Source organism: Alexandromys fortis, unplaced genomic scaffold (assembly GCF_014885135.2).
Source record: "Alexandromys fortis isolate MF-2015 unplaced genomic scaffold, M_Fortis_MF-2015_v1.1 scaffold_89, whole genome shotgun sequence".
Lineage (NCBI taxonomy): Eukaryota > Metazoa > Chordata > Mammalia > Rodentia > Cricetidae > Alexandromys > Alexandromys fortis.
The window spans coordinates 7,824,245-7,851,955 of record NW_026067973.1 but is presented as its reverse complement, the minus strand read 5'-3'; the positions used below and the strand labels follow the sequence as shown (position 1 = coordinate 7,851,955).

General features: G+C 41.8%; 1 protein-coding gene across 1 annotated transcript in view; it reads left to right on the top strand.

Annotated features, from left to right (window-relative positions):
* The window catches only part of Fdx1 (ferredoxin 1), a 19,201-nt gene extending 3,065 nt beyond the window's left edge, over positions 1-16,136 (top strand). The window contains exons 2-4 of the mRNA XM_050156304.1: positions 2,673-2,797; positions 13,156-13,285; positions 15,795-16,136. Coding sequence (XP_050012261.1) covers positions 2,673-2,797; positions 13,156-13,285; positions 15,795-15,909 — 370 coding nt within the window. The 3' untranslated portion in view covers positions 15,910-16,136. The remainder of the gene's footprint in view (positions 1-2,672; positions 2,798-13,155; positions 13,286-15,794) is intronic.
* The last annotated feature ends 11,575 nt before the right edge of the window (positions 16,137-27,711 follow it).

Here is a 27,711-nt window from a genome sequence, read left to right as displayed (position 1 = left end):
ATTATCCCAGCACTCGGGAGGTGGAGCAGGAGGATCAGAAGTCAAGGCTGTCCTTTGCTACTTGGAGTATAGGAAGTTAGCCCAAGATAAGTAAGGGTCTGTAGAAAAAAAAAAGTACTTTAATACTTTAATGGGTGGAGTCACTGCTCTAGTTTGCTTGTATATAGGATTGATTTCCATGGTCACTGCTTTAGGAGTAAGACCAGAAGCCATGGCTTTTGCTTCTCCACTCTTTCACTTGAATTACCTTTTCCCTCTCATTTCTGCTTCCTTTGTCATTAGCAAATCAATTACTTATCTTAGCATTTGTTAACAAGGGATGAATACCTTTAGTACAGTGGTTCTCAACCTTGCTAACACTGCAACAGTTCTTCATGTTGTGGTGGCTCCCACTTCAAAACTAAGTTTGCTACTGTTATGGATCGTAATGAAATATCTGATATGCAGGATATCTGATAGGTGACCCCTGTGAAGGAGTCAATTGACCCCCACAGGGGTTGAGACCCACAGGTTGAGAACCACTGTTTTAGCACATAGTAGCAGTCCAGGTTCCTAGCAGTAGAAAGAAGTTTGGGGACTTTAAATAAAAGTTACTGATCCGTGTTTGAGTTCTACCATGGCTTAGGCATTTGTACATTGTCAAAACTGTAAGATAAATGCCTTGACAAAAGACTGATGTTAAAGTGATTTGAAATTCCTTTGTTGTAAGTTTAGTTGTGTGTTCTAGAAGAGCAATCCTAAAGCCCCCAGAGTGGAGTAATTCCATAAACATCCCCATTTCCTATAGCTTAGCTTCCAGGCATTTGTCTGTGTCATTCTCTCCGATTCATATTGCCATATGGCTTGCCGACTGTCCCATCTGGTTCTTCAAGTATTAGAAGCCAAACGAGTTCTAAATGTGAGCTCATTTTCAGCTTTCACAAAGCTCCTTCTCTTAATCCTAGTAACCCCAATTTAAACCCAGTTGCCCATGCTGAAAATGTCAACATCCCTTTGCTGTGTGTGTGTGTGTGTGTGCGCGTGCACCTGTGTGTGCGTATGTGTATGGTGTGTGGTGTGCACACACACACATCCTAATAATATATAAATGAATTCCTAAACTTTCCATTTTACTACAGAGTTCCACTGGCTCAAGTCATTGCCTCCTACGTCCTTTTTAAATTTGTGTTTTAGAGAATCGTCTAGCTGTGAGGGCTGTTGTCATTCTCTGCTGTTTTACCTTGAGAAGAACATAGCTTTTAAATAGTTTAGCATTATAGTTCTTCAGTGCAAGGATCCTTGTTTTACAGAGCTCAGGTTGGGACTCAGGTACAAAGAGCATTGCCCTGACTCTGTCTCTGAAGTCATGCAAAACAAACAAATAATTTTTTTTCCTGTCTTTTGACAGTGCTGAGCCTGACACATGCTAGGAGTGCCAGGCGAGTAAAAGTACTTGTTTTTAAAGGCCTCTCTCACCCCCAATTAAAAGATGTTTGGGAGCGTAGACTTTTTTTTTGAAGGCACACGCACAAATTTTCATCTTTTTTTCATTTAAGAAATGTTAGTGTATAGTCATTGTACAAGCTGATCCTTTACTGATATTTTAAGGTTGGACCTTTTTAATCAGCAGGATCCTTTTATCCACTGCCATATCAACATTATCCACTGGGAGGCGCTTCATCTGACTTGTGAATTTTGATTGTGGTTAAACATTACAACTAATTAAGTGCTGGGAATGGAAGAGACATCTCCAGGTGCGGGTATGATGATTTTCCCCACATTTTAATGATGTTTGGTAGAAAGGAGAACAATTTAGGTTTACTTGATGATATATAACACAGTAAACACACATGCAGTGGTATATGGCTCCCCAGGAGTCTGTTAGTGTTGAATGCACCGTGTGGACGAAAATGAAATGTTCAAAGACTCACAAAAGTGTAAAACAGCTGCCCCTGAGGTCAGAGTCTCACGACCAGACACCTGCACTGTAGTGACACGGGTGGCTAGCAGAATGGTTTGTTTCTTATGAAGCTGACCACAAACAACCTTGAACTTGTCTCTCAGGGCCATGGTCACAGAGATACTGTTCTAAGAGCTTGTGAAAGCAAAATAGGTTTTATGAACTGAGGGTGTAGCTCAGTGGTCAGGTATGTGCTTAGCATGTGTAAGGGTCTGGATTCAATCCCTGGCGTGGAAATCAAACCAGAATCACTGTTGCCTCCACCACAAAACCCAGTAGACTTGCTGCCTGGTTATGATTGCTGAGTGTTTGTACAGATCTGTGACGGGTGGGGAGACAAAAGCTCACAACCCACGGGGCTGCTGGGGCAGGACATAGTTTTTATTTTCTTTAAGAGATCAATCCTGCCCTCTGTAGGTGGGGTAGAGGATAAGTCCTCAGTCTGTACTGTCTTCTTCCTACACGTGTGCTTAGTCATTTGACCTTGCAGTTAAGTTATGATTTAAATTTTTTTATTTGTTACTCTTGTGTGAGTTATGTTGATGATGTGTTTGTGGACACCCATGGCACTTTTGTAGAGGTCAAATAACCACATTTTGGAATGAGTTCCAGGGATCCACCTCAGGTGGTCAGGCTTTCATGGCAAGAGCCTCTATGTGATAAATTATCTCCTTGGGATTTAAATTATATTTTGAAATTACTAAAAATACTGAAATACTGCTTCCTTTCTCAGCTCAGAAGATAAGATAACAGTCCACTTCAAGAACCGTGATGGTGAAACACTAACAGCCACGGGGAAAGTTGGTGACTCTCTGCTAGATGTTGTGGTTGAAAATAATCTAGACATTGATGGTTTTGGTAAGTTACCTTGTAAGTTTCTGAATAAATTACAGGTTTTTTTGTTCGTTTGTTTTAACTTTTAAATTGTAACATTCTAATTAAATATTATAATTTAGGACATGTTATTTTATTTTGTTTGTAAAGATTATTAGAGTAGGGGCTGGAGAGATGGTTCAGTGGTTAAAACCACATACTGCTCTTCCAGAGGATCTGAATTCTGTTCCCAGCACCCAGATTGGTTGGCTCATGATTGCCTGTAATTCTGGATGCAGGGGATCCCACACTATTTTCTGTCTTCTCCGACAGCTGCACACATATGGCACACACTCAGGCAGAAACATGCTCACATAAACATTTAAAATCCCAAGGTGGATAATAAAGGACACTTGTTTACTTTTAGACAATAATTCAAATAGCCATGTGACTTAGAAAGCGATTGTGACCTCGTGCCCACTGTTCACTTGCGCTGCAAGCCAGAGAGATGAGAGGTAGAAGGTACAGGACAGAGGTAGTGAATACCATAGCACAGAGAAATTTGGAATAGCTTTGATTTAATTCTAAATGTCATCTTACTTTCTCAGGAGAAACATTATGTAGAAAGTTTTCATTTCTTCTGACCATACTGTCTAGCCACATGTACAAACCTGGTGTTTCCACACCTCCATATTGTACTTCAGGGAGGCTCTGGCTATGTCTAAATTGTTCTTTTCTGTAGGTTCTTGGCTCATTGCCATCTTTATTACCTGAGAAATCAGATTTTGGGTCTCAGGAAGTCTAGCCAGCAATGTTTATTTACTACTAGTGTGTGTGTGTGTGTGTGTGTGTGTGTGCACATGCATGTGTGCATATATTTATGTGCAGGCTTGATTATGCCATGTGTGGCGATCAGAGGACAGCTTTATGGAGTTGGCTGTTTCCTTCCATGGGGTACTCAGATTTGATGGCAAGCGCCTTTACCGATCTGCCTTGCCAAACTAGCAGTGTGAGTTGTCACAAGCTGTTCCCGTGATTTGGATGGTACATATTAGGTTTGAAAAGCACTAGTCTTTCCAGTTGTAATTTCTTTTTATTCAATACATTTTTTACAACCTTGGTATATAGTTTATAATTATACAAATCAGATGTTGACTGATAATAAATCATAACTTTATTTTAAACCAAATAGATGCTTGTTTATTTTTATATAAAGAACTAAATCTTTTGTTTTTTATTGGGGGGGGTTGTATTTTGAGACAGGGTTTCACTGTGTAGCCCTGACTGTCCTGGAACTTACTACGGAGACCAAGTTGACCTTGATCTCACAGAGAACTGCCTGTCAAGTGCTGGGATTGAAGACATGCAGCACCATGCCTGGCTTTAAAGAACTAAATATTTGATTCTGTAGGACATTAGCACATCTTCAGTGTTTTTCAGAGTGGTCCAGTGTTTTGAGTTTAGTTGTCAGTGCTGAGAATTGTGCTTCTTATATATAGCCCCAAAATGGCAGACGTATGCTTAGGGCCATTTCAGAAACATTGGTAATTCTCTCCACCAAGCCAGAATTTATTAAACAGTTTTTTAAAAATGAAACTCAAGTCAGTAATTCAAACAGCAATTTTTAAATTGAAAAATAATCCAAGGATACATTAACTTGTTATTGATATGCTGTAGAATGATGGTGGAAAAACATCTGAAGCCTTTGTTTTTAATGGTAAACCATTTTGTTTCTGTAAGGGCAGAGAAGTTTGTATGCACAATAGAAAGATCACACTTTTGGCTGGCGAGATGCTCAGCAGTTAAGAGCTCTTACAGAGGACCAGGGTTTAGTTTCCAGCAACCACACAGTAACTCACAACACCCTCTCTGATCTCTGTGGACATCAGGCACCTGTGCAGTATATTGATGTACATACAGGCAGTCATTCATACACATAAAATAATTAAAATTTAAAAATTAAGAAAAAAGCACTGTAGTTCATAACATACAGCAGTCTCAACTCTGAACCAGGGTGTTTCTGCAGTGTTGTTGGCATTTTCTGTGAGATGGTGTACACAGTGCAGGACCTGTAGGCTGCGCCCTCAGAACCAAGGCTGTAGTCAAGTCACAGAATGCAGTACCATCTAGGTTGCCAGAAACACTTCAGATCCATCATGGTCTATTGTTTTTTTCTGTCCTTATGTTCAGGAACATTTTACTGCTATAAATTGTTTATCACCCTTTTGTTCAGTTTTTGGAACCCCAGATAGAGTCGTGATCCACACTTGAACAGGTTTTGGTCTAGGGCTAGAGAGCTATTTCAGTGCTAAGATCATTGGCTGATCTCACAGAGGACTTCCCAGCATCCACATGGCAGCTCATACCATTTGTAACTCCAGCTCTAGGATATCTGATGTCCTCTTTTGATATTTCTAGATAGTGTGTGCGCGCACACACACACATGCACACACATACACAGAGGCATTAGACTCATATACATAAAAATATGTATTTTTATTTTTTAATTTTTATTTTTTGGTTTTTCGAGACAAGGTTTCTCTGTAGCTTTGGTGAAAATATGTATTTTTAAAAGACTGCTTTGGTATGTAATATAGCCTGACTATGTTGCTTCAGGGCATGGTTCAAGTCCTATTATAAGGGCTGTTGTTAGTTCTTTTCTCTGTCATTTTCCCATTATGTATTAAGTCTGCCTTCATGTTAGTGCTTTCTGAAGTTTTTCTTGTTGGAGGGAAGATCGCTTTCATTCGATAGTAAATTCCAAAAAGCTGCCTTTTGGGTGGCCTTCCATAGGGTTTGTGAAGAATTGATTTTTTCGTAATGTTTTTCTGAGCTTGTAAAGCTAATGTTTCTACCAGTTTCAAGGTAATTATGATCATTACCATTTATGTTTATACCACATCCTGGCATGTTATCTGGTGTTGGTATTGAACCAAAGCCTTGTGCATACTAAGAAAATATTCTATCATTTTATTGTGCCTTCAGCTCTTACCTTCCATTTTATAGATGAAAAAACCAATACTCATTTTTGTAGTGATATTTTGTTTATGTTTTAACAAATAAAATTTGCCTGAAGATCAGAGTGCAGAGCTAAGCCACTAGAGGCCAGGGAGTGGTGGGCACACACCTTTAATCCCAGAATTTGGGAGACAGAGGCAGAGGGCTCTCTGGTAGTTCAAGGTCACCCTGGGCTACACGTAAGATTGGATTTGTCTAACAGGGAAATGTAGCTCACACAGAGGGATCCCACCCCTTTAATCCCAGCACTAGGGAGGTAGAGACAGAAGTGATATGGCTGGGGAGAGAGAGGAATACAAGGTGGGAAGGGACAAAAGCTCAGTGAAGTCTGAGAACAGGATCGCTCCTTTAGTCTGAGCATTGGTAGAGATAAAAGGTCCCTCTAGTGGCTTAGCTCTGCACTCTAATCTTCAGGCAAGCTTTATTTGTTAAAACATAAACAAAATATCACTACACATTTCCTCTTGTTTATATGTGGCAAGTCATTCAGCTAATTTATATCCCAGGGTACCTAATGTCTCAGCATTCCCTTTTTCTCTCTGCCATTTTTCTTTGTGTCTTTCTATATAAACACCTTTAACAGAAATTAGGTAATGAAATGATTGATACAATACATTTTTATGGAGTTTTACAGGGATGGTCTGGAACTATCCTTGTGCCTCAGCCTCTTGAGTGCTGGCATCACAGGCATGTACCTCCAAGTCCAACTAAACTGCACTTTTAATTGAGCTTTGCTGAAGTATTCTCTCACAATGGATGCTAGTGTGTTGAAAAGTAATTGAGACTAAACTCTGGGATCAGATAGATTGTGGTTCACAAACCAACACTGTCAACTCATACCTGCAGCGTGCCACTCCCCACCCCCCGAGAATGAAGATGGGCAAGAGCCTAGCTACACACTGAAAGGAATACCTGCAGAGGGAGATGCCCGTAGAGACGATCTAGAAGATACACAGATCAAAAAAAAAAAAAAAAAAAAAAAAAAAAAAACAAAAAAAAACCCACAGACTACTCACTCGCTCATCTCTAGCTGACTGTGAGGTCTCTCACAAGCCAGAATGAAGACTAACATACAGATTGCTTGGTTGTTGAAGCATTTGCCTAATCACCTGAGCCTCTTGGCACCAGATATTTGAACCTCTGGCCAGTCTTTTAGCTGGCCACTGTGCTGGGATTCACACCCTGAGGATATGAGCTTTAGAGCATTGGTCTACAGCAGTGATTAGATACTGACTGCAGCAGTGACCACCAGTGAGCAGCAACTGTAGCATACTGGGCAGGGTGAGCGCCTTACTCCCAGAGTTTCCACATTGTGGTGTCTACATGTGCACAGAAAAAGAAATTCAAGATACACAAAGAGCAAGACATGGCCCTTACTTGGAAAAACAACCAAAAGCTATTGACAAGGAAACCCAGATGCTAGACAATTTTGTTTGCTTTTTGAAACAGGGTTTCTCTGTGTAGCCATGACTGTTCTGGAAGTAGCCAAAATGTTAAGTCAGGTTTTAAAACTGTATGACAATGTTCTTGGTCATGTTCTAGACCAACACGTCTATTGTATCTCGGAAGGACTGTATCTCAGGCAGGCCTTGAAATGGTGTATCTGAGGCCAGCCTTGAACTCCTGATTTTCTTTTTCCATCTCTGTGTGCTGAGAGTACATGAACCACCATGCCTGGTTTCTGCCATGCCTGAGTGCAAACCTAAGATGTCATGTATGCTAAGCTAGCAACCTACCAACTGTGACACATTCCCAACTCCAGTTTATAGCTTCTAACAGCATCTTAGAGAAATAAAAAATAATAGAACATAGAAAAACACAATCTATTTTACAGGGGTTTTGCTGTGAAATATTTATTTTATAGAGTGTTTGTGTAAAATTAAATTCACACTGTGGGTCAAGGTTGAAACAGTGTTTTCCCTAAACCCTATTTAGTGTGGTTGAGTAGAGCTTTCCTGCCTAGGCTTATCTGTCCATTTCGCTACTCTCACAGTGTTGTGATTTTGGACCAGGACCCTAACTTTTTACCCTGTCTTCTTACAATATTAGTATATGTCCCATAAGGTTACTGTGAAGATCAAATGAGTTAATCTAAGTGTATCAGATCTTTTTTTGTTGTGATAAAAACACCCTTGACCAAAAGTGGCAAAGGAGGAGTTTATCTTGGTTTACTACAGTTACAGGTGGGAGGTCCACAATGGTAAAGGAGACATGGCAGCAGGTGTCCATAGCGGGAAGCTCAGAGAGTATGTCCTCAACCACAGATGTGAGAGAGTGAACTGGAAGGGGGAAGCCTACAACCTCTCAAAGCATGACATGCTTCTTCCAGCAAGCCTTTACCTCCTCAAGGTTCCATAACAACACCCCCCCCCCGCTGCCCCCAACAGGGGTCTACAACTAGGGTATACGTGTTCAAACACCCGAGCTCCACACATGGCTGAGTCCATGGTTTCTGCACTATCTACCCGTGTGATCTCATCTTTTCTGTGACCATAAGTCCTTCCTAAATGCTGCTAGAGATTAAATTTATATGCTTGGCTCAGTTTTCTCCTCTGAGCTTGAACTTGCAGATTCAACTCCCTTGTTTACATTTCTTTTTGGAAATCCCAAAGAAATTTAAAACTCAAATATTTGCTTTTTAAACAATTATTTACCCCCTCCACCATATGTGTATAATATTTGTGTGTGAGTGTAGGCACACACATGCTCTATAATACACGGGCGGAGGCTGAGGACAATTTGCAGGGGTCAGTCCTTCTTTTCCACCATGTGCATTCTGAACATAAACTCAGTCATCAGATTTGACAACAATTGTCCTTACACACTGAACCCTGTTTCTGGTAAAAAAAAAAATCATGTTTTTTTAAACAACTTTTGATCCTGCCCTTCTCCTTAAACAGTCTTTCCTCCAGATTTCCTAGATCAGTAATGAGTACTGCCCAACTACTGAAGGCTAAAACCTGAGCAGCTTTGTTTTCCTGGTACATCCAGCACTTCAGCACCTACTCTCACTTAACCCTCCAGTGGATCCTCTTGGCTCTGGTAAGCCGTTGCATATCTGAACCTGTGAACCTGCTTCTGCCCTTGAGCTCTGCAACTTGGGTGATTGTCAGCACACACATCAGCCACAAAGATTTCCCTTGCGCTTAGGACTAAATCCGTGTTCCCATCGGCCTACGGCTGCACATGGTGTGCCCTCCCTCTGCTCTTCCGCTCTCCTCCACTTCTCATTTGTCTTCTTCCTGTTTTGGTGATGCTGACCTCTTAGAAGCTTGAACTTCACACCTTTGAGACTTCATGTGCATTTTTCCTCTGCTGAGACACTGTCCCACAAAGTCTTAGTTACTATTCTGTATCTATTAAGTCTATGTGTATTAATTTCTTAAGCCATATAGGGGAAACACATAGCAGATGATGGCAAATGTTGTGGAAGAAATGCCTGGATTCTGGGATGCAGGGTATTGGGTTCAGGTAGTAAAAGAAATCCTCTTTTGCCCAACCACCCAGGCCCTAAGTGGTGTTTCTCTGTTACTCCCAACCCATTATAAGCTTGCATTGCTTGCAGTACCCAGTCTGCAATAGTTTGTCATTGTCTAGTCTGTCCCACTGCCTGGCCTCAGACCATCCTTTCATAACAGTTACCACATTCTGGTAATACATTTAGTCACTCCTGTGTCCTTCCACTGGACTCTGGTGAGGGATACAGTCATTCTTAACTCATTTGTTGTTGTGTATGAAGGAATGAGTAAATAAATGGTTCAGAATGGACAGTTGTGAACTTAGGAAGTAATACAATGCATACCAACTTTTGTGTTACTAAATAATCCTTTCAGTATTGTGTGCTGCAGTATTCTGCCACTTGGGGGCAGTTATACATCTGTGATTAAATTTATCTAGCTTATCAGTTCAAACTTTTTTCTTCTGTAATTTTCACATGCCTGCTTTATGAATATTCAAGATAAGAGGTTCCTGTAACGTTTATAGAAGTCTGTATTTCTGCTTGCCGTTATGCTTACCGTTGCTTTTCTGATACTTCGTTCCATCATCCATTGGACAATATGATTATACGTAATTTCACATTTTCAATATGTAACTTCCCACACAGCTGTATTCTAGGTTTCATTTAGTAAAGGGGTTATGTGGTGAGGGTGACCCACCTTATCTTGTCAACATCATAAGTGAATGAAATGAGCCTAATACAAGATTTGCATGTAGGTAACTTCTGTCAGCAGGACTCAGATTTCATAAATGGAAAGAGGAAATTTATATATCTATACAGTATACTTTTATTATCTCTTCATCCCTATGTATCTCCAGCTTCCTTTGGTGTCCCCTACCCTGTCTTCCTCTAAACTTCCTGTCCTTCTTCTGGCTATTAATACCCCCTGAGACCAATTAGTGCAGCTAATATATGATGGGTGTAGGGCCACTTATTAGGATATTGAACAATTTACCAGGGTCATGTTCTCAAAAGAGTGTGAATCGATCTTCCTCAGCACCCATCAACTGCCAGTAGCTCCTATGCCAAGGGTCGGGCCTTAGAGCCCCTCCTACATCCATGCTGGGTTTTTGACTGGAGTAATCTTGTGCAGGTAATCACGGATGCTATGAGTTGATGTGTGCAGAAGCTGTGTCAGGTACAGATGTCAGCATTTTCACAGCTTTCTTCCTCCTCAACCAATGCTTAAAATTCTTTCTGCCTCTCTTCCATAATGCTCACTGAGCCTTAGAGTTGCTTATGTTGGCACTTTGACCAGTTATGAGTCCTCTGCATTAATCACTCACTGCCTGCTGGAAAAACAAGCTGTGATGGGTGGTGGCAGTGCATGCATTTAATTCCAGTACTTGGGAGGCAGAGGCAAGCAGATCTCTCTGAGTTTGAGCCCAGCCTGGTCTATAAAATGAGTTCCAGGATGGCCAGGAGTACACAGAGAAACACTGTAGTAAGGGGCGACAGGCTGCGTTCCTGCTGCCTGGCTCCTGGCTGCCTGGCTAGCTTATGCCCCAAAATAACAACAACACACAAATTGTATTCTTTTAAACACTGCCTGGCTCATTAGTTTCAGCCTCTTACTGGCTAACTCTCACATTTTGCTTAACCCATTTCTAATAATCTGTGTAGCACCATGATGTGGTGGCTTACCGGGAAAGATTCAGCTTGTCTGACCTGGCAGCTGGCTCCATGGCATCTGGCCCAGAGAGGAGAGGCATGGCAGTTGCCTCACTTCCTCCCAGCATTCTGTTCTTTTTACTCCGCCTACCTAATTTTCTCTCCTATCAAAGGGCCCAGGCAGTTTCTTTATTAACCAATGAAATCCACTCAAAACAGAAGACCCTCCCACACCATGTCTCAGAAACAAAACAAACAAAAATAAAAATAAAAAACAAGTTTCTCCCACTAGGGTTGAGAACATAAGCAACACAAATCAATGGTTCTAATCATCAATGTTTAGAAGGCAGTTGGACAGCTTAACCAACAAGCAAAACAACAATAGTAAATTCCTGCCAGGTTTACAGTAACAGGTTTGGAATCCCTTCTGTGAAGCCAGATTAAAGTCCAGTCAGAAAGCCAGGTGGTGGCGCACGCCTTTAATCCCAGCACTCAGGAGGCAGAGTCAGGCAAATCTCTGTGAGTTTGGGGCCAGCCTGGTGTACAAGAGCAAGTTCCAGGACAGGCTCCAAAGCTACAGAGAAACCTTGTCTCAAAAAAAAAAAAAAAAAGTCAGAAAGTTGTTGATTACTGCTTTACTGCTTGACATGACAGTCTTGCCGCTATTGCACCAATGTCCACATATTGCCAATCTGATTCGTATTGCAACATGCAGGGTATAGTGCTGGATGAGACCATTGATATAGTTCTTCACCCCTACCCCCAGCAGCCTAAGATTTCTCACCATTTCCAAATAGTTATTATCTAGGTCTGTTGCCAATACATATATTATTTATATTCATGATTCTTGCAACTCCCAGGCGAGGTTGGTATAGTTGCTATTAAAATAACAGAAGCACAGAGAGTAAAGACGCCTACCATGACACAGTAAACAGAAGAGGTGGTTAAAGATGGGGAATCTGGTTCCAGAGCTCATATACTCGACTCTTGTGCCTCAGTACCAAGGCTATCAGTGCTTCTAAATGACTTCAGTAAAAACTAAGGTTTTCTCTCTCTCTCTCTCTCTCTCTCTCTCTCTCTCTCTCTCTCTCTCTCTCTCTCTCTCTCATGTGTTATGTGTGTTCTGGTGCATGGTATGAAGGTTTTTTCCCTCACCTTTCTTCTTGATTGAGGCAAGTCTCTCTTTTTTTTTTTTTTATTTCTGCTGTTGTGTTTTATACTCTAGGCTATCTGGCTCATGAACTTCTGGGAGATCTTGTGTACCAATGTTTATATATGTACCAAGTAGTTGCTTTAAAATAAGTTGTTTATGATTTGTTATCTTTGTGTGTTTGATTTATGTACCTGTTTTATTTGCCTATATACCTGTGGTCACTTAAAGATTTCTCACTTGAAAATGGGTCATGAGTGGGAAAAAGTTGAGGAAGCCATGGCTTATATAGTTGCGTTTCTTTGTAAGGTAATTTCCAAATGAAGTCTGTCTTGATTTGTTTGGATGGCGTGATTTTGTTAGTTTCCTTTGTGTGGTGCCTGGCACATGACAGGAGCTGAGTGAATAACTGCTAAGTTAATGGTTTAAAAGTGGAATAAGGAGCCAGCGAGATGGCTCAGCAAGTAAAGGCACTTGACATCACATCTGGTGACCAGAGTGTGGTCCTGAGACCCACCCACATGGTGCACATGCTCACATACATACACAGCACACAAATATAGAATAAATATAATTTTAAAATGAAACGAAAGGAATGATCACATTATTTAAATCTGTGGTGTATCTTAAAATGTCTTGTTAGGCCTAATTACTTAGGAAGTAATTGAGAGGGCCTAATTGAGAGGGAAGAATATTTAACTTTATTTAGGTGTAGTGTAGTTACTTCCGCTTGGATAACACAAGTCATTATCTGTTATTTTGATGTTCTCCAGGTAAGGTGAATTATGTGCGTATGATTATATACATTGTTGCTATATATATTTAAGAATACATCTTTATGTGTATGTGTGCCTCAATTATGAACTTGGATACATTTTAATATTAGACTTGTATGCCCTTCATGGTCCCTTCACATTGCCTGTTTATGACGTACCTTTGTGAAGTGCTGTGTGAGTGATTTCAGACAATGTGGGGCTGGAGGACCTCTTTCTGAGTCGTGATTATTCAGTACTGAAACCCTTTCAGTTAGTGTTGTAGCTGATTCTAAAACACAGAAGTGTTTCAGAGCAGCCAGGTGTGCACTGTTGCAGTGCACAGCATGGTCAGCCTCTGCTGCTCTTACAGGTGCTTGCGAGGGAACTTTGGCTTGCTCCACCTGCCACCTTATCTTCGAGGATCATATATATGAGAAGTTAGATGCCATCACCGATGAGGAGAATGACATGCTTGACCTGGCTTACGGACTCACAGACAGGTGAGTAGATTTTGTTGGTTAGTTTTGTTTTAGGATCGGTGTCTTAACTTTTGGTCAGGGTGGCCTCACACTCGTGTGTGCTGAGATCACAGGCATAAGACACACTGTGTGTCTGACCTGTAAGGTAAGTGACACCCTGGGGAAGTCTGCATTATCTTCCTTCAGGTCTAAGATCACTCCACGAGTAGGAGTAGATAGAGAACAGTCACGAACTTTGAGCATCCTCTGGGAGCATTTCTCTTTCACTGTCCACACTTGCCCCCCATGAAGCTTCCCCTTTACAAAATCAAAGAGTTAATTGGTAGTAATAGTTTCTAATCCTATTACATCTTTAGTCTATTTTTGCCAGGAATTAATATTTATCATAATTTCATAGGATTGAAATAAATGGAATGCTTTTTATAGTATTCTTGAAGAACAGATTTGATAATTGAACAAAATTATAGTGGAAATTTTACCTGTCTGAGAGAACTGAGTTTTCAAAGAAACTTAATATATAATAGTAATTATGTTAAGGTGAGTAGTTCTTTCTCTAGGTGTATATTAAAGTAAATTAATCAGAGCTTATTAATTAGTAGGTAGTTTCTCTTAAACACAGTGAGCTTCGCAAAAGCAGATGGCATCAGTGATACTATTTTTTAATTATCCCATCTTAGAGTCAAGGAAAGCTTGTCCTTGATTGACTGTTTCAAGGCATAATTAAGGAGGCTTATTTCTTATTGAGAGTGGGTTTTGTTTAACTGTATTTTGCTACCTTAATGAAGAATAACTTCTTAAAAACTGTATTAGCTTACAAGATCTAGGTTTCATGTGGTAAGAATAAATTTTAAGCAGTTATAGTGATAATAGTTTTATTAATTTCAGTTTGTTTCTTTTATAGTTCATCTCTCCCTATTTTCTCACACACCCTTCAAAGTCTTCTCTAGACACCTTGTGTCCTGTCCAGGGGTTCATTGTTCTGTTTGTGTGGTACTTGTGACAGTCTCACATGCTCGCTATCATAGTTACTCATCTCAACTGTCTGATCGACAACAGCAGTCCTGCAAGCGAGCCTTCTCTCCTCCATCTTGATGATCAGGTTAGGAAAGAACAGAAAGTTGCCTGTGAACAGCTGTGTTAGTGCTGGCTTTCCACTGGCTGGTTTTCTCTAAATCCTGTGCTTTCCTCTGAATGCCTCTCCTGTGCCCAAGGTATAATAGGTGAGAGCACTGAGTTGAGTACTCTGTGTATACCCATTAATGTACTGTACCCATTGGCATTTAGTAAAACAATCATTGACATTTAGTAATATACCGGTTGACATTTAGTACTGTACCATTGACATTTAGTGGTAGAAATTTTACCATTACACATCCAGTAAATGTTTGAAGCCATTAATGCAGCTAATGCCGTCAGAACATGCGATGTCAAAGAGAGTTTGATTATAAGATTAGCCTTTTTTTTCAGTATTGGGAACTGAACCCAGGGCTTTTTGCATGATAGGAAAGTACTTTACACTGAGCTGTATCCCAGCCCTTTATTTACTTTTTTTATTTTGAGACTGAATTTAAATCCAAGCTGGAATTCTTACTCTTTTGCCCAGGCTGGCCTTCAGCTTGCATTCCTCTTGTCTTAACCTCCTTCGTGGCTGAGGTGACAGGCACATGCCACCAGTCCTAGCCTAACATGTAACTTTTGTGTACTTCTAAGAGAAAAGGAAAGTGCTGCTTATTAAAATCTGCACTGTAGTGTCTCTTCATTTAACATACTGCATGCACTTAGAAAGCTTGTTCAAACAGCCGTACACATGAGCCACACTTGTTGAAAACAGAGCGTCTGAGGAAAGCATGATTGGTAGCAGTTTTGTGAAGAAAGAGGGGAAGAGGAAATGATGGCCAGTCTTCTCATCATGGCTACACATTTGCATCTGCCGGCTTCCTCTGGTGTCGGTGATTTTGGTTTTATAATCCTTTTGGATTTATTTTGAAAGGGCTAAAACTTTAACACCTTTGGAGTCAACAGCATCCTTCTCTTACTTGGTTGGAGACACTGGTGTGTATAATGTTACCGAGTCTACAGCTGTGACACAGCAACCACTTCATATTGTAGCAGTGGCTGTAAGATGCCATTGGCCTGAAGATGGACTTTGATTTCAGAGATGTTAAAAATATGGGGGAAATACATTCTTACAATTGATGGTTTGAATCTATAGATTTCATTTTTGTCTTAAAGAATTTTGTTGTTATTGTCTGGCAGGATCTCTTATGAGGATGGTCGTGAACTTCTAACCTGGCTCTGTCTTTTAAGTGCTGGGTTTATAGGTGCTTACCACCATGGTTGTTTGGTGCTGACCTTTTGCTACCTCTAGTTGGGTTGGAGAGGGTGTCTGCTTTGGCCTAATGAAAACGTGAAAGATTAGCAAATTCTCCAACTGCTTTTTGCAAGGAAGTATAAAAATATCCTAAACAACTACAGGCTTCTGAATGACATGCATCTAATACTAAACTGAGCCTCCTTCCTTTCCTTGCAGGTCACGGTTGGGCTGCCAAGTCTGTCTGACCAAGGCTATGGACAATATGACCGTTTGTGTGCCTGAGGCGGTGGCGGATGTCAGACAATCTATTGACATGAGCAAGAATTCCTAAGATACATTAAAAAGAAATATTTTCATGAAATTTTTACCTATTTTTATAATTATTTCCCAGTATAATTAAATGATTACACAACAGAATATATTTCTCTGTGTGAGTAGCTGTGTTGTCTTAATTCAGTTTGTAGTACTGAAAGTCTGCAGTTTTCATTTGATTAGATTATTAAAATGTCAGTTTAATTTTAGAAGCTAGCTGATATAATAAACTCCTTACACATTTTACCATGAGTGTGTTCAAGTGATTTTAGTAAAACATTGCTGTGTAATCTTATGTCTGCTTTTTTAAGAAGTAAGTTTAAAAAGAGTGTCGTTGGGGATAGATAGTTAGATCAGCAGTTCAGAGCACTGGCTCTTCTTCCAGAGGACCCACTTCAAATCCTAGCACCCAATGGCTGCTCATAAGGGTTTGGAACTCCACTTTTAGCCTCTACAGACACTGCATGCATTTGATGTATAGGTATATGATCAGGTAAAACGTTCACACTCATGAAATAAAAATTTCAAGAAACAATATTTTAAAAAACTTGTCACTATTCTTGTTTCATGTAGGCAGGAGATCTCCATATAAGGTGGTTTGACCAGGGTGTAACCAGAGAATCTGTGCTTCTGGCTGTCAGTTTCATGTTTAGATGGAAACTGGCAGAAATATGAAGATCTTAGCTGAGGTTGGCAGATCTGGGTTACAGAGGACATCATGCGACCTCTCAAACAGTACGGACACAAGACCCAAAACTGGCTGATGGATAGGCCTGCTGGAACCACCTCAGCTGGTCCTGTGCTTCATGATAATGGCGTGTGTGTATCATTAGCATTAATCTATTCTGTTCCTATTGTCCACTCGGTACAACGACCACTCAGAAACTCCACTTAGGGATAAAAAGGGTAAGGAGAGCTTACTCTGTTCAGTAGAGATCTTGGTCCTTTCCTGAGGTTCTTTAGTGTGCCTTAACTTAGGACTAATTGTCCTCCTTAAAGTTTGCCTGTAATACATCTCTCAAATCCTGTGCCACCTATCCCTCTCAGAAGCCTCCACTCACTTTTGGGTGTGTCCTTTTGTACTGTGGTAAAACTTTTCCTCAGTTTGTTCTTTGTCTTAAAGTTTTTTTTTTTTTTGGTGGTGGTGGAAAGAACCTGGAAACACTGGGAAGAGGCCTTAGTCTGCTCTGTCTTGGAGAACCCACTCCTCAGCCTTCATTCGCAGGCAGCATTATGTATGTATTTAAATGTATATGTGGGTGGAAAAGATACTTAATTGCTGAGTGAAACATTTAATGTCTTTGTTTTTAATTTTTTTTAAAAAAAACTTTTTTTTTAAAGCAAAGTGTTTTTTTCTTTTACTTTAATTATTTTGTTTTGGTTTCATTTGTTGGGTTTTTCATTGTTTTAAGTTTTTTTTAAAGATTTATTTATTTTATGTATATGAGTGCCTTTATGCCAGAAGTAGGCATCAGATCTCACCATGTGGTTACTGGGAATTGAACTCAGGTTTTCCGGAAGAACAGCTAGTGTTCTTAACCTCTGAGCCGTTGCCCCTTAAAAAAAACTTTTTTCATTTTACATGCCAGTACCAGTTTCCACTCCCTCCTCTCCTCCTGCTCCCTCCACTTCCCCTCTCTTCCCACCCCCATCTGCTCCTGGGAGAGGGTAAGGCTTCCCATGGGGAGTCAACAAAGTCTAGCACATTGCTTTGAGGCAGGACCAAGGCCCTCCCCCACTGTATCTAAGCAGAGCATGGTATCCCTCCAAAGAGAATAGGTTCCAAAAAGCCAGTACAAGCAATAGAGATAAATCCTTGTCTCACTGCCAGTGGTTTCACAGTCTGCTCCAGCTATACAACTGTCACCCACATTCAGAGGAAACAATTTCAGACAGTAAAACCTATAAATAAGTATTCAAAATTTTGATTCAGTAAGAAGTATCTGAACATAGATATAATAACCCTGACAGAGAAGTGTGGTGTCTGCTGACTAAGCTAGGGGATAAATGGAATTGGATGTCTTATTCTCTGTTCCAAGAGGAGTACTCTATCTTTGTAATCTTTTTAAAATAATGTGCAAATTGTTTCCATTCCACAGAATGGGATTTAATGAATTACTTCTGTGTCTCCTCAGTCTTGCCATATGATCAGGGGACCATGTTGCATGGCCCAGGGGACACCGTTCTGTCTCTCCTTGTGCATAATCTGTCAACAGTGTGCAACAGTCCCAGAAACTAATGTGTATTTTCAGCGCACTGATAGGCAGTTGTGTATGAAAGATGTTAGCCTCTTATATAAACCAAAAATAAATTCTTCAGTGTTCACAAAGTGCACACAGTGTGTTCTGGAATCATGCTGCTGTTGCATTGTGAGGCCACATGGTTTTCTTTGTTTGTAGTTAAACACCAAATAATTTTGGAGAAAAACAGAATAAAGGGGTGGGGAGGAAAAGCATAAGCATCGTTCTGTTTGAGCACCCTGTTATTCCTTGGAAACTACAGCTCCCAGACTTCTCCTGGATTACCGTCACCTGTGTGCGCGCTGGCCGCGCCCAGGTGTGGGTCATTCCTCCCAGATAACCTTGCGCCCCCCGTTAAAAGCGAGCGTCCACGAGGTTTCGCTCTCTCTTGGCCTTTTCCTCCCCCTACCCTTGTGTGTCTCGCACGTCCCACCCCTTATTGTGTTCCCCTCTCCCCATTAAAGTGCACCCACGTGGGAGCCGCGTGTCCCGTCTCTTCCTTTTGCGTCTCGTCCATCCTGTGTTTGTCCACACACCCACGCCGCCGCCGTTTTTAAAGGAATAATACACCCCACTGCAGTTTGTTCCTTTGTATAAATATGGATCAAGTGTAAACTTGACAAACAGCATTGCGTTATATACTGCATAGATGGACAGGTGAGAAGATAGGACATCCGTCTCATGCCTCCCACAAGGTTCAGAGATTTAACAGTGGAAAGGGGGCAGAGAGAGTGTAAGAGCCTGAGGGGTGGGCATTGGTAGCAAAACAGACCTGTTGCACATGTGAACCCACAGACGCTGCGGCTTGTTGCACAAGATCAAGCTAGCCAGAAATCTGTACAGCCTGTGCAGGGGGCTTATGAAGTCGCACTTCTGGGAGAGGAGTTACCAATTGATGACTACCGGGGAGGAAAATCAGTTTTCCCAGGGATGTAGTCCTTGAGATGCTACCATACTTTGGTAGATGGTCCTATATCCATGCACATGCAGGTAACAACCAAGTGGATTTTGGCTTCAAAAAAACATTATTTTAATGTGTATGGGTGTTTGCTTACATCTAAGTCTGTGTACCATATGCACATAGTGTCTATGAAAGTCAGAAGAGTTGCAACCCTTGGGATTAGAGTTAGAACCACGTGAACACTGGGAGTCAAATCAGGTCCTCTGCAAGAGCAGCCAGTGCTCCTAACCACTGAGCCAGCTCTCCAGTCTCTGACTACTCAGTGGGTTTTAAAAGATGACCAAGTGACGTTGGGAAGCAAAAATGGTAGAAGGGATAAGGAACTTACTGGAGGGAAGCTAATGGGGAGTGGGTTTAATTAAAACACACATGCATGTGTGAAATTCTCAAAGAATAGGAAAAAAGGATGATCAAGAGAGTGCCCTCAAGGAGGGCAAAATGATGAAAAATATAATGTATATATGTACGTGATTTCCTTGAATTAAGCTGATCATTTTGCCAAATGTTTTTGTTGTTGTTTTACTTATTTTTAATTAGTGTGTAGATGGAGACTAGGAAGATGTGAAACATCTTGTGTTTGTTTACTGCTTGATGGCTGGGGTCCTTTTTGTGTGGAGCACGCTGTACTTTGAAAGTTCTTGGAAGTGATTTATACTTCACTGTGAGTATTCGTGTCTTACACAGATCACCCAAACTCACCTTTCCGGAGCATTTTCACACTGATCCACATCATGGTGTAAATCACCTCCCATGCCAGGTTGTAAAAGTTCAGACCAACGGTGTGTACCTGTATACAGCCTAACCTTTTCAGCTGGAGCACACTGAAGAGTTGGTTTAGATGAGGGGGAGTTTTCCAGGGTGAAGAAAGGCCACCGTCCGTATTTGAAGCCTGTGCCTTCTAGGACTTACTGCATTGGCTCCTCTATTGGGATAAACAAGTTTTCCCAAAAGCTCAGTGTCAAACAGTTATCTTTTGTTTCTTCAGACAGCTCCTGTAGCTCAGGAATGTAGACAGCAAGAAGTGAGCTGCCATGTCTGCTACCCTGTGTCAGCTCCACACTGTGGGTTGGAGCCGAGGTGCTCTCTCCCGGTTTGCCTTTCTGTTGCAGCAATAAAACATTGACCAAAAGCAGCCTGGGGAGGAAAGAGTTTGTTTTATCCTACAGTTTACTTTCTATCACGAGGGAAGCACAGACAGAAGGTCAAGGCAGGAAGGAAGCAGGGACCTCCGAGGGTCAGGCTGTTTACTGATTGGTTCAGCTGCCTTGCTTGTGCAGCCCAGGTGCACCTGCCCGGGAATGACACTGTCTCCAGTGGGGTCGGCCTTCCTGCATCAATCAGCAGTCAGAAAATGCCCCCCATCTACACACATCCACAGGCCAGTCTGATGACAGCCGTTCCTCAGATCAGTTTCTCTTGCTCCAGCTGACTCAAGTTAAAGCCTGCTAACCAGTCTTGGTGGAGTACCATCTGCAAACATAGTCCTCGTGACTGGGTGACCGGCAGGGTTAGCCAGGGCTTTTGGCAGGGCACGTTGGCTGGAACATCCACAGTGTGACCTGGCTTCCTTACAAAGCAGAGGCTGAGTTTGAAGGCCAGGCACACCGCAAGTGGCACACACTGCAGGAAGAGATACTGGACTTTGAAGAAAACAGCATCCTAAGCTTTTCAAGAGAAACTACTTATTTTGCATTATATTTTGGAATACCTGCGTTGACTGTATTATGATGGTTTGTTTCTTTAACTCATGCCACCCACCCTCCAACCCCCATGACTATTGATTGAAAGGAAGCAATGACGGATTCCCTTTGAGCGCTGCGTAAGGCTGGTTTCCTTTTAGTAATTTTGCTTCTTAAGACAAGTGTCTTCCTTTGGTGGTGTACTCTGTAATTGGCGGTGTGCTAATGCTTAATATTATATTTGGATTTCATGATAAACCCACAACCTGCAATTATATAAGTGCTTTAGAACAACTCTGTGGGTTTTTTTTTTTTTTTTAAAAGAAACTATCCTAGGAATTTCTGAAACCTTTTACTAATGTTAACTGTGAGCATATTCTTATTTTTTCTTAAAGAATGGTGTCCATGTTTTCCTGGTGGCTATGTTAAATGTCACGTGGTGGCCCACATGGCCAATGTAGTGGTCATCCCCCCATTTCACTTGAAACATTTTCTAAGGGAGACACAGACTGTGTGGTCCTAGCTTTTCCTTCCTTTCCCCTACTACTCTTAATAGCCGTCCTTAAGCTGCCTGGAATGCTGTGGCCTAGAATTCTGTGGGAAGCCACGTTTTGGAACAGAGTTTGTACACATAGCTTTCTTGTGTATGGGCTCACTTACTGTGCTGTAAGACCCAGAGATAATGTGCTGTGTGCTCACTCCTGAAAATAGTATGTGGATTAAGTGTAGACCACAGTGGGACAGAAGGACTGAGTTTCCTGTTAGAAAGATATCGACCACTAGAAATGTGATCTTGGTGACGCGGCAGCAGGGATTCCTTCATGTGTCAGCATGTCATGTATCACGTTTTCCTTATCAGAGTCAGATTGCCTTCTGTTTATAACATTCTGGATGCTGACAAATTAGATAACCACCTGGCAAGAGGAAGGCACGGTCATTAGCAGACAAACACGCGGAAACATGTATAACAGGACTGAAAAGCAGAGGGTTTTTGTAGTTGTTTGTTTGTTTATTTATTTATTTATTTATTTATTTATTTATTTATTTATTTATTTATGTTTTTCGAGACAGGGTTTCTCTGTGGTTTTGGAGCCTGTCCTGGAACTAGCTCTTGTAGACCAGGCTGGCCTCGAGCTCACAGAGATCCGCCTGCCTCTGCCTCTCAAGTGCTGGGATTAAAGGCTTGCGCCACCACCGCCCGGCTTTGTTTTGTTTTTTTTTTTGAGATGGGGTTTCTCTGTGTAACAGCTCTAGCTGTCCTGGGTCTCGCTCTGTAGACCAGGCTGGCCTCAAACTCTCAGAAGTCCACCCGTCTCTGCCTCCTGAGTGCTGGGATTAGAGCTGTGTACCGCCTCTGCCTAGTCAGAAGATACACTTCTACACGTGCTGACTGTAGGCTTCTGGATTGCCTTTCCCTTCTCTGCTCATTTGCTTGTCTTACAAAGTAGCATTCTAATGCCCCTGTTGACTGTCTCCGAAAGTAGTCTTCCAGTTTCAGAGTTAATCCTTCTTACAACAATGTGGGGTTTTGTTTGTTGGTTGTTTGGTATTTGGAGTTAGGGTCTCCCTGGCGGGGGACTCACCATGGAGATGAGACTGCCTGGAATGTCCAGTTCTGCGGTGCTAGGAACACAGCACCTGCCACTCTGCCTGGTGCACTAGCGTGGAGAGAGCCACGGAGGTGTTAGGTTCTTAATGACTTTATTGTGGCAATGGCTCCCTCATACAAAGCTAAACTCCAGCTCCTTACCCTCTCTTGCCCTCCTTTACTCTTTGGGACCCTTGATCTTGGACTTACCCCTCGAACCGTGAGCCTAACATCTGATGATGATAAATTACCCACTCTGAGGAAGTGTTGCAGCAGTTTGGAGTGTGCAGGCAGCAGTGTGTAGCACTCGTCTGTGTACCACTAGACGTTCCCACTTGACTGTCATGTGCAGCATTTACTATTGTGCCTGAGTCCTAGGACCCCCAAGAAGACCACCACGGAGCCACACTTCCAAATGCAAAAGCAAGATTTCGTTTTATAGTATGGGCTAGCACAGGTCCCCTGCCTCACAGTCTGACACAGCAGATGGAGAGAGAAGGACCCCGTCTACTATTGTAAAGGGTTTAAAGAAAAAAAATAACACGACAGTCACAAGGTTACAGACTCAAAATACAAAATTATGTATCCTATATCATAATTGGCTAAAGATTAGGTAAAGCTTAGCTGTTAGTTTCTGGTAGGTTATTATTATCTAAAGGGGATAGCAACAGTCCCCCTGGTTATGTCTTCCAGACATCTGACCCTTGCTAACTGTAGGGGCTGTTTGAAATATTACCAAGTTGATAGGGGAAGTTGGGTGGTCAACATTCTCTATATGACTACAGGAGGGGGAATGGGCTTCAGTCAGCAACTTTGTATAACTTAGGTTTCTCCATTACCTAAAGAGGGGTCCCGCGGCCTTTAGCTTTTCCTGGGGGCTGGGGTGTAGTTCAAGGTCCCAAAAGGGCCCAGCACAGAAATGGAATCTTTCCCAGCCTTTCAACTATGCCTACCTTGTGGCACATAGCTGAATCACTGCTTTTTAATTCCATCAGCATTTTCCCTGATAGATTAACACTTGTTCTCTTTGAGAATGAGCACTGTGTTGTGTTCACTGTGGTAACAACAGTGTCTGTCATGGTTTCTAGCCACAGTACCCATGCAATGAGTTAACTAGGACCCAGAAGGAACCTGCTTCTAATCCTTTGGCTTTGTGGCAGTCACCTATTATAGTTGGGATAGAAGCTAAATGTAGGGTAATATATGGAACCTGCAGCCTAATTTAGTAGGAGTCAGGATGCATAGCAATGTTTTCTTAAGAGATCAGAAAATGTATGTAACTCTTCTTCAACTTGTGTTTTTCTTCTCATCACATGCTATGTGTGTTTGTGTAAATTTACATATGAATGCATTCATGTGAGTATGCACACATGCATACACCTGAAGTGTGTCACACATATGCGTGTGTGTGTGTAGGCCTGAGGATGTTGTCAGGAATCCTCTTCGATTGCGCTTCCACCTTATTCTTAGATGCAAGGGCTCAATCAAACCCAGAGCTTGCCAAAATGACTAGTCTTTCTAGCTCGCTTGCTCTGGAGCTCCTGACCTCCTGGCCTTTCACTTCCAAGGTTAGTTACACTTACCGGTGGGCTGCCATGTTTATACTTGGTGTTTACATGGACTCTGGAGGGCCACACTCCAGTTTGCTTGTCTTCCGGGTAACCCCTAACTCTTTTTTCTATGAATAATCCTGACGTGTGCCCTCTGCTGGTTTTGATCTTACAGGTCAGCATTTCTAAGCTGATACTTGTTCCATGGAGGCTAGTCTGTCTGAGTAGGTGATAAAGTCATGACCTTGACTCCAGACACAGGCCCCCTCATCTCTTGAAAGTGTCTGACATCATGCTTTTTGTTGTTATATTTTCCCTTTTGTTGAAAATAGATTCTTCTCTCATACAATATGCCCTGATTATAGTTTCCCCTTCCTCTACTCCTCCCAGTTCCTCCCCCCATCCCCCCGTCTGTCTCTCATTAGGAAAGAATGGTGGGCTTTGAAGAAATAACTTCCAAAACATAACAAAACAAAATATAATAAGATAAAGCAAAAACCATCACATCAAAATAAGACTTAGAACCCCAACAGGAGGAAAAGAGCCCCAAGAGCAGGCAAGAGTCAGAGACCCACTTGCTCCCACAGTTAGAAGTTCCATAAAAACCCTATGTTAATAGCTCTAATATGTACTCAAAGGACCTGGTGTAGATCCTTGCTTACTTCTTCAGTCTCCGTGATCTCATATGTGCCTTGCTTTGTTGATTCAGAAAGCTTTGTTCTCCTCGCGTCCTTCATCTCCTCCTGCTTTTACAATCTTTCCACCTTCTCTTCTGAGGGAGTCCCTGTGCTCTGAGGGGAGGGATTTGATGGAGACCTCCAATTTAGATTCTCTCTCAACCTAATGTCTGGCTGTGGGTCTCTGCATCTGTTCTCACCTGTTGCCAGAGGAAGCCTCTTTGATGATGCCTGGATAAGGTGCTGATCTGTGAGTAGAGCAGAATATCACTAGGAATCATTTTACTCTTTTTTTTTTCATTCATAGTGTTTGGTTTTACCTCAGGTCTTCATGCTAACTAGTTTCTGGTTCTTGGTCACCAAAGTAGTTCCAGGCATTGTTCTGCCTCCTGGATTAAGTCAAATCAGACATTGATTGGTTACTTTCATAAGATCTGTGCCACCATTGCCCTAGCATATTTGGAGGCAGGACAGATTGTAGGTCAAAGGGTAGCTGTTTGGTGTCCATATTTCTCTTTCAGCAGTCAGCAGAGAACTGTCCCACACCGAAGAGACTAGAATGTAGGGATGAAGACTCCATGTAGGCACTAGCTCAACTTCTCTATGTTCAGTAAGCTGTGTGGATGTTGTCATGGCAATGGGGCCCTGCTGTCAGTTTGTGAAGAGCAATTCTTTGTCTTAGCATTGGCCTGGACTGTTTGGAGATTTCTATAGGACCTCCTTGGCAAACAGCTCAATTAAATGCAACCCAGTCCTACCACTGGAAGCCTTGTCTGGCTTGAAGAGACGTCCAATTCAGACTCCCTATCCCTCTTTACTAGGAGTCCTTGTTAGGATCACTTTCATAGATTCCAGAAGTTTCCACTGCACTAGGTTTCCACACTACCGCTCAAGTGCCCCTCCACCCAATTCTAGCTGTCTCTCTCCCTCCATCCCACTCCCACCACCTGATCTCACTTCAGTCCCACCTGCTATTAGTTCACCCCTAAAATATATTTCCCTCCCCAGGAAGATCCATACATCCTCCCATCCCCAGACCCTTCCTATTTACCTAACCTCTCTGGGTCTATGGACTGTATGTAGCTTGGTTATCATTTACTTAATGGCTAATATCCACTTACAAGTGAATACATACCATATTTGTCTTTCTGAGTCTGGGTTACCTTACTCAGGATGACTTTTTTTCTAGTTCCACTCATTTGCCTGAAAAATTCATGATGTCATTTTTTCCTAACATAGAATACTCCAGAGCATAAATTTTCTTTATCCAGTCTTCTGTTGAGGAACATTAGAGTTTCAAGTACTATGTTGAGTAGATATGTAGAGAGTGGACAATTTTGATTTTAGTTGGATTTAATGTTGGCTATAGGCTTGCTGTAAATTGCCCTTATTAGGTTTAAGTATGTAACTTGTATCATTAATCTCTTCAAGACTTTTATCGTGAAGGAATATTGGATACCTTGAGAGGCTTTTTGGCATCTAATGAGTTGATCATGTAGGTTTTTTGTTTTTTCTTTCAGTTGGTTTATATAGTGGATTATATTTATTAATTTTCATATGTCGAACCATCCCTGCATCTCAGTGTGAATACTTGATCTTAGTGGATGATCTTTTTGGTGTGCTCTTAGATTTAGTTTGTAAGTATTTTATTGAGTATTATTGCATCTATGTTCATAAGGGAAATTGGCTTGTAATTCTCTTTCTTTATTGAGTCTTTATGTGTTTTTTTTTTATCAGGGTAATAATGGTCTCATAAAATGAATTGGGCAATGTTTCCTCTGTATATATTTTGTGGAATAATTTGAGGAATATTGCCATTAACTCTTCTTTGAATTCTTTGAAAGCTTGGTAGAATTCTGCACTAAAACCACCTGGCCCTGGTTTTTTTTTTTTTGGTTGGGAGACTTTTAATGACTCTTCTATGTCATTAGGGGTTATATAGGTCTTCTAGTTTAGTGGCGTACAGGTTTTTAAAGTATGTCCTTGTGATTCTCTGGATTTCCTCAGTGTCTATTATTATGCCCCCCCCCTTTTCACTTCTGATTTTGTTAATTTGGATGTCTTCTCTCTCTACCTTGTAGTGAGGTTGGGTTAGGGTATGCCTGTCTTTTAATTTTCTCAAAGAACCAACTCTTGGTTTCATTGTTATGAGAGGCCGCTTGTTGGTTTCCCGGCCATCCAGACTCCTGAAATAATCACACAGAAACTATATTATTTAAATCACTGCTTGGCCCATTAGCTCTAGCTTCTTATTGGCTAACTCTTACATCTTAATTTAACACATCTCCATTTAATCTGTGTATCACTACGAGGTTGTGGCCCACCAGCAAAGTTTCGGTGTATCTGTCTCCAGTGGTGGCTCCATGGCTTCTCCTTGACTCCACCTTTTTCCTTCCAGCGTTCAGTTTAGTTTTCTCTGCCTAGCTATGTTCTGCCCTACTATAGGTCCAAAGTAGTTTCTTTTTTTTTTAAATATAATTTTTTATTGAAAAAAAATTTCCGCCTCCTCCCCGCCTCCCATTTCCCTCCCCGTCTCCCTTTTCCCCCCTCCTCCCTCTCCTCTCCCCCTCCCCCCACTCCTCTCCCCCTCCCTCTCCAGTCTGAGGGGCAGTCAGGGTTCCCTGCCCTGTGGAAAGTCCAAAGTCCTCCCCGCTCCATCCTGGTCTAGGAAGGTGGACATCCAAACCGGCTAGGCTCCCACAAAGCCAGAACATGAAGTAGGATCAAAACCCAGTGGCATTGTCCTTGGCTTCTCAGCAGCCCTCATTGTCTGCCATATTCAGAGAGTCCGGTTTTATCCCATGCTTTTTCAGTTGCAATCCAGCTGGCCTTGGTGAGCTCACAATAGATCAGCCCCACTGTCTCCGTGGGTGGGTGCACCCCTCGTGGTCCTGACTTCTTTGCTCATATTTTCCCTCCTTCTGCTCCTCCTTGGGACATTGGGAGCTCAGTCTGGTGCTCCAGTGTGGGTCTCTGTCTCTATCTCCATCCATCTCCAGATGAAGGTTCTATGGTGATATGCAAGATATTCATCAGTATGGCTATAGGATAGGGTCATTTCAGGTTCTCTGTCCTCAGCTGCCCCAGGAACTAACTGGGGACATCGCCCTGGGCACCTGGGAGCAC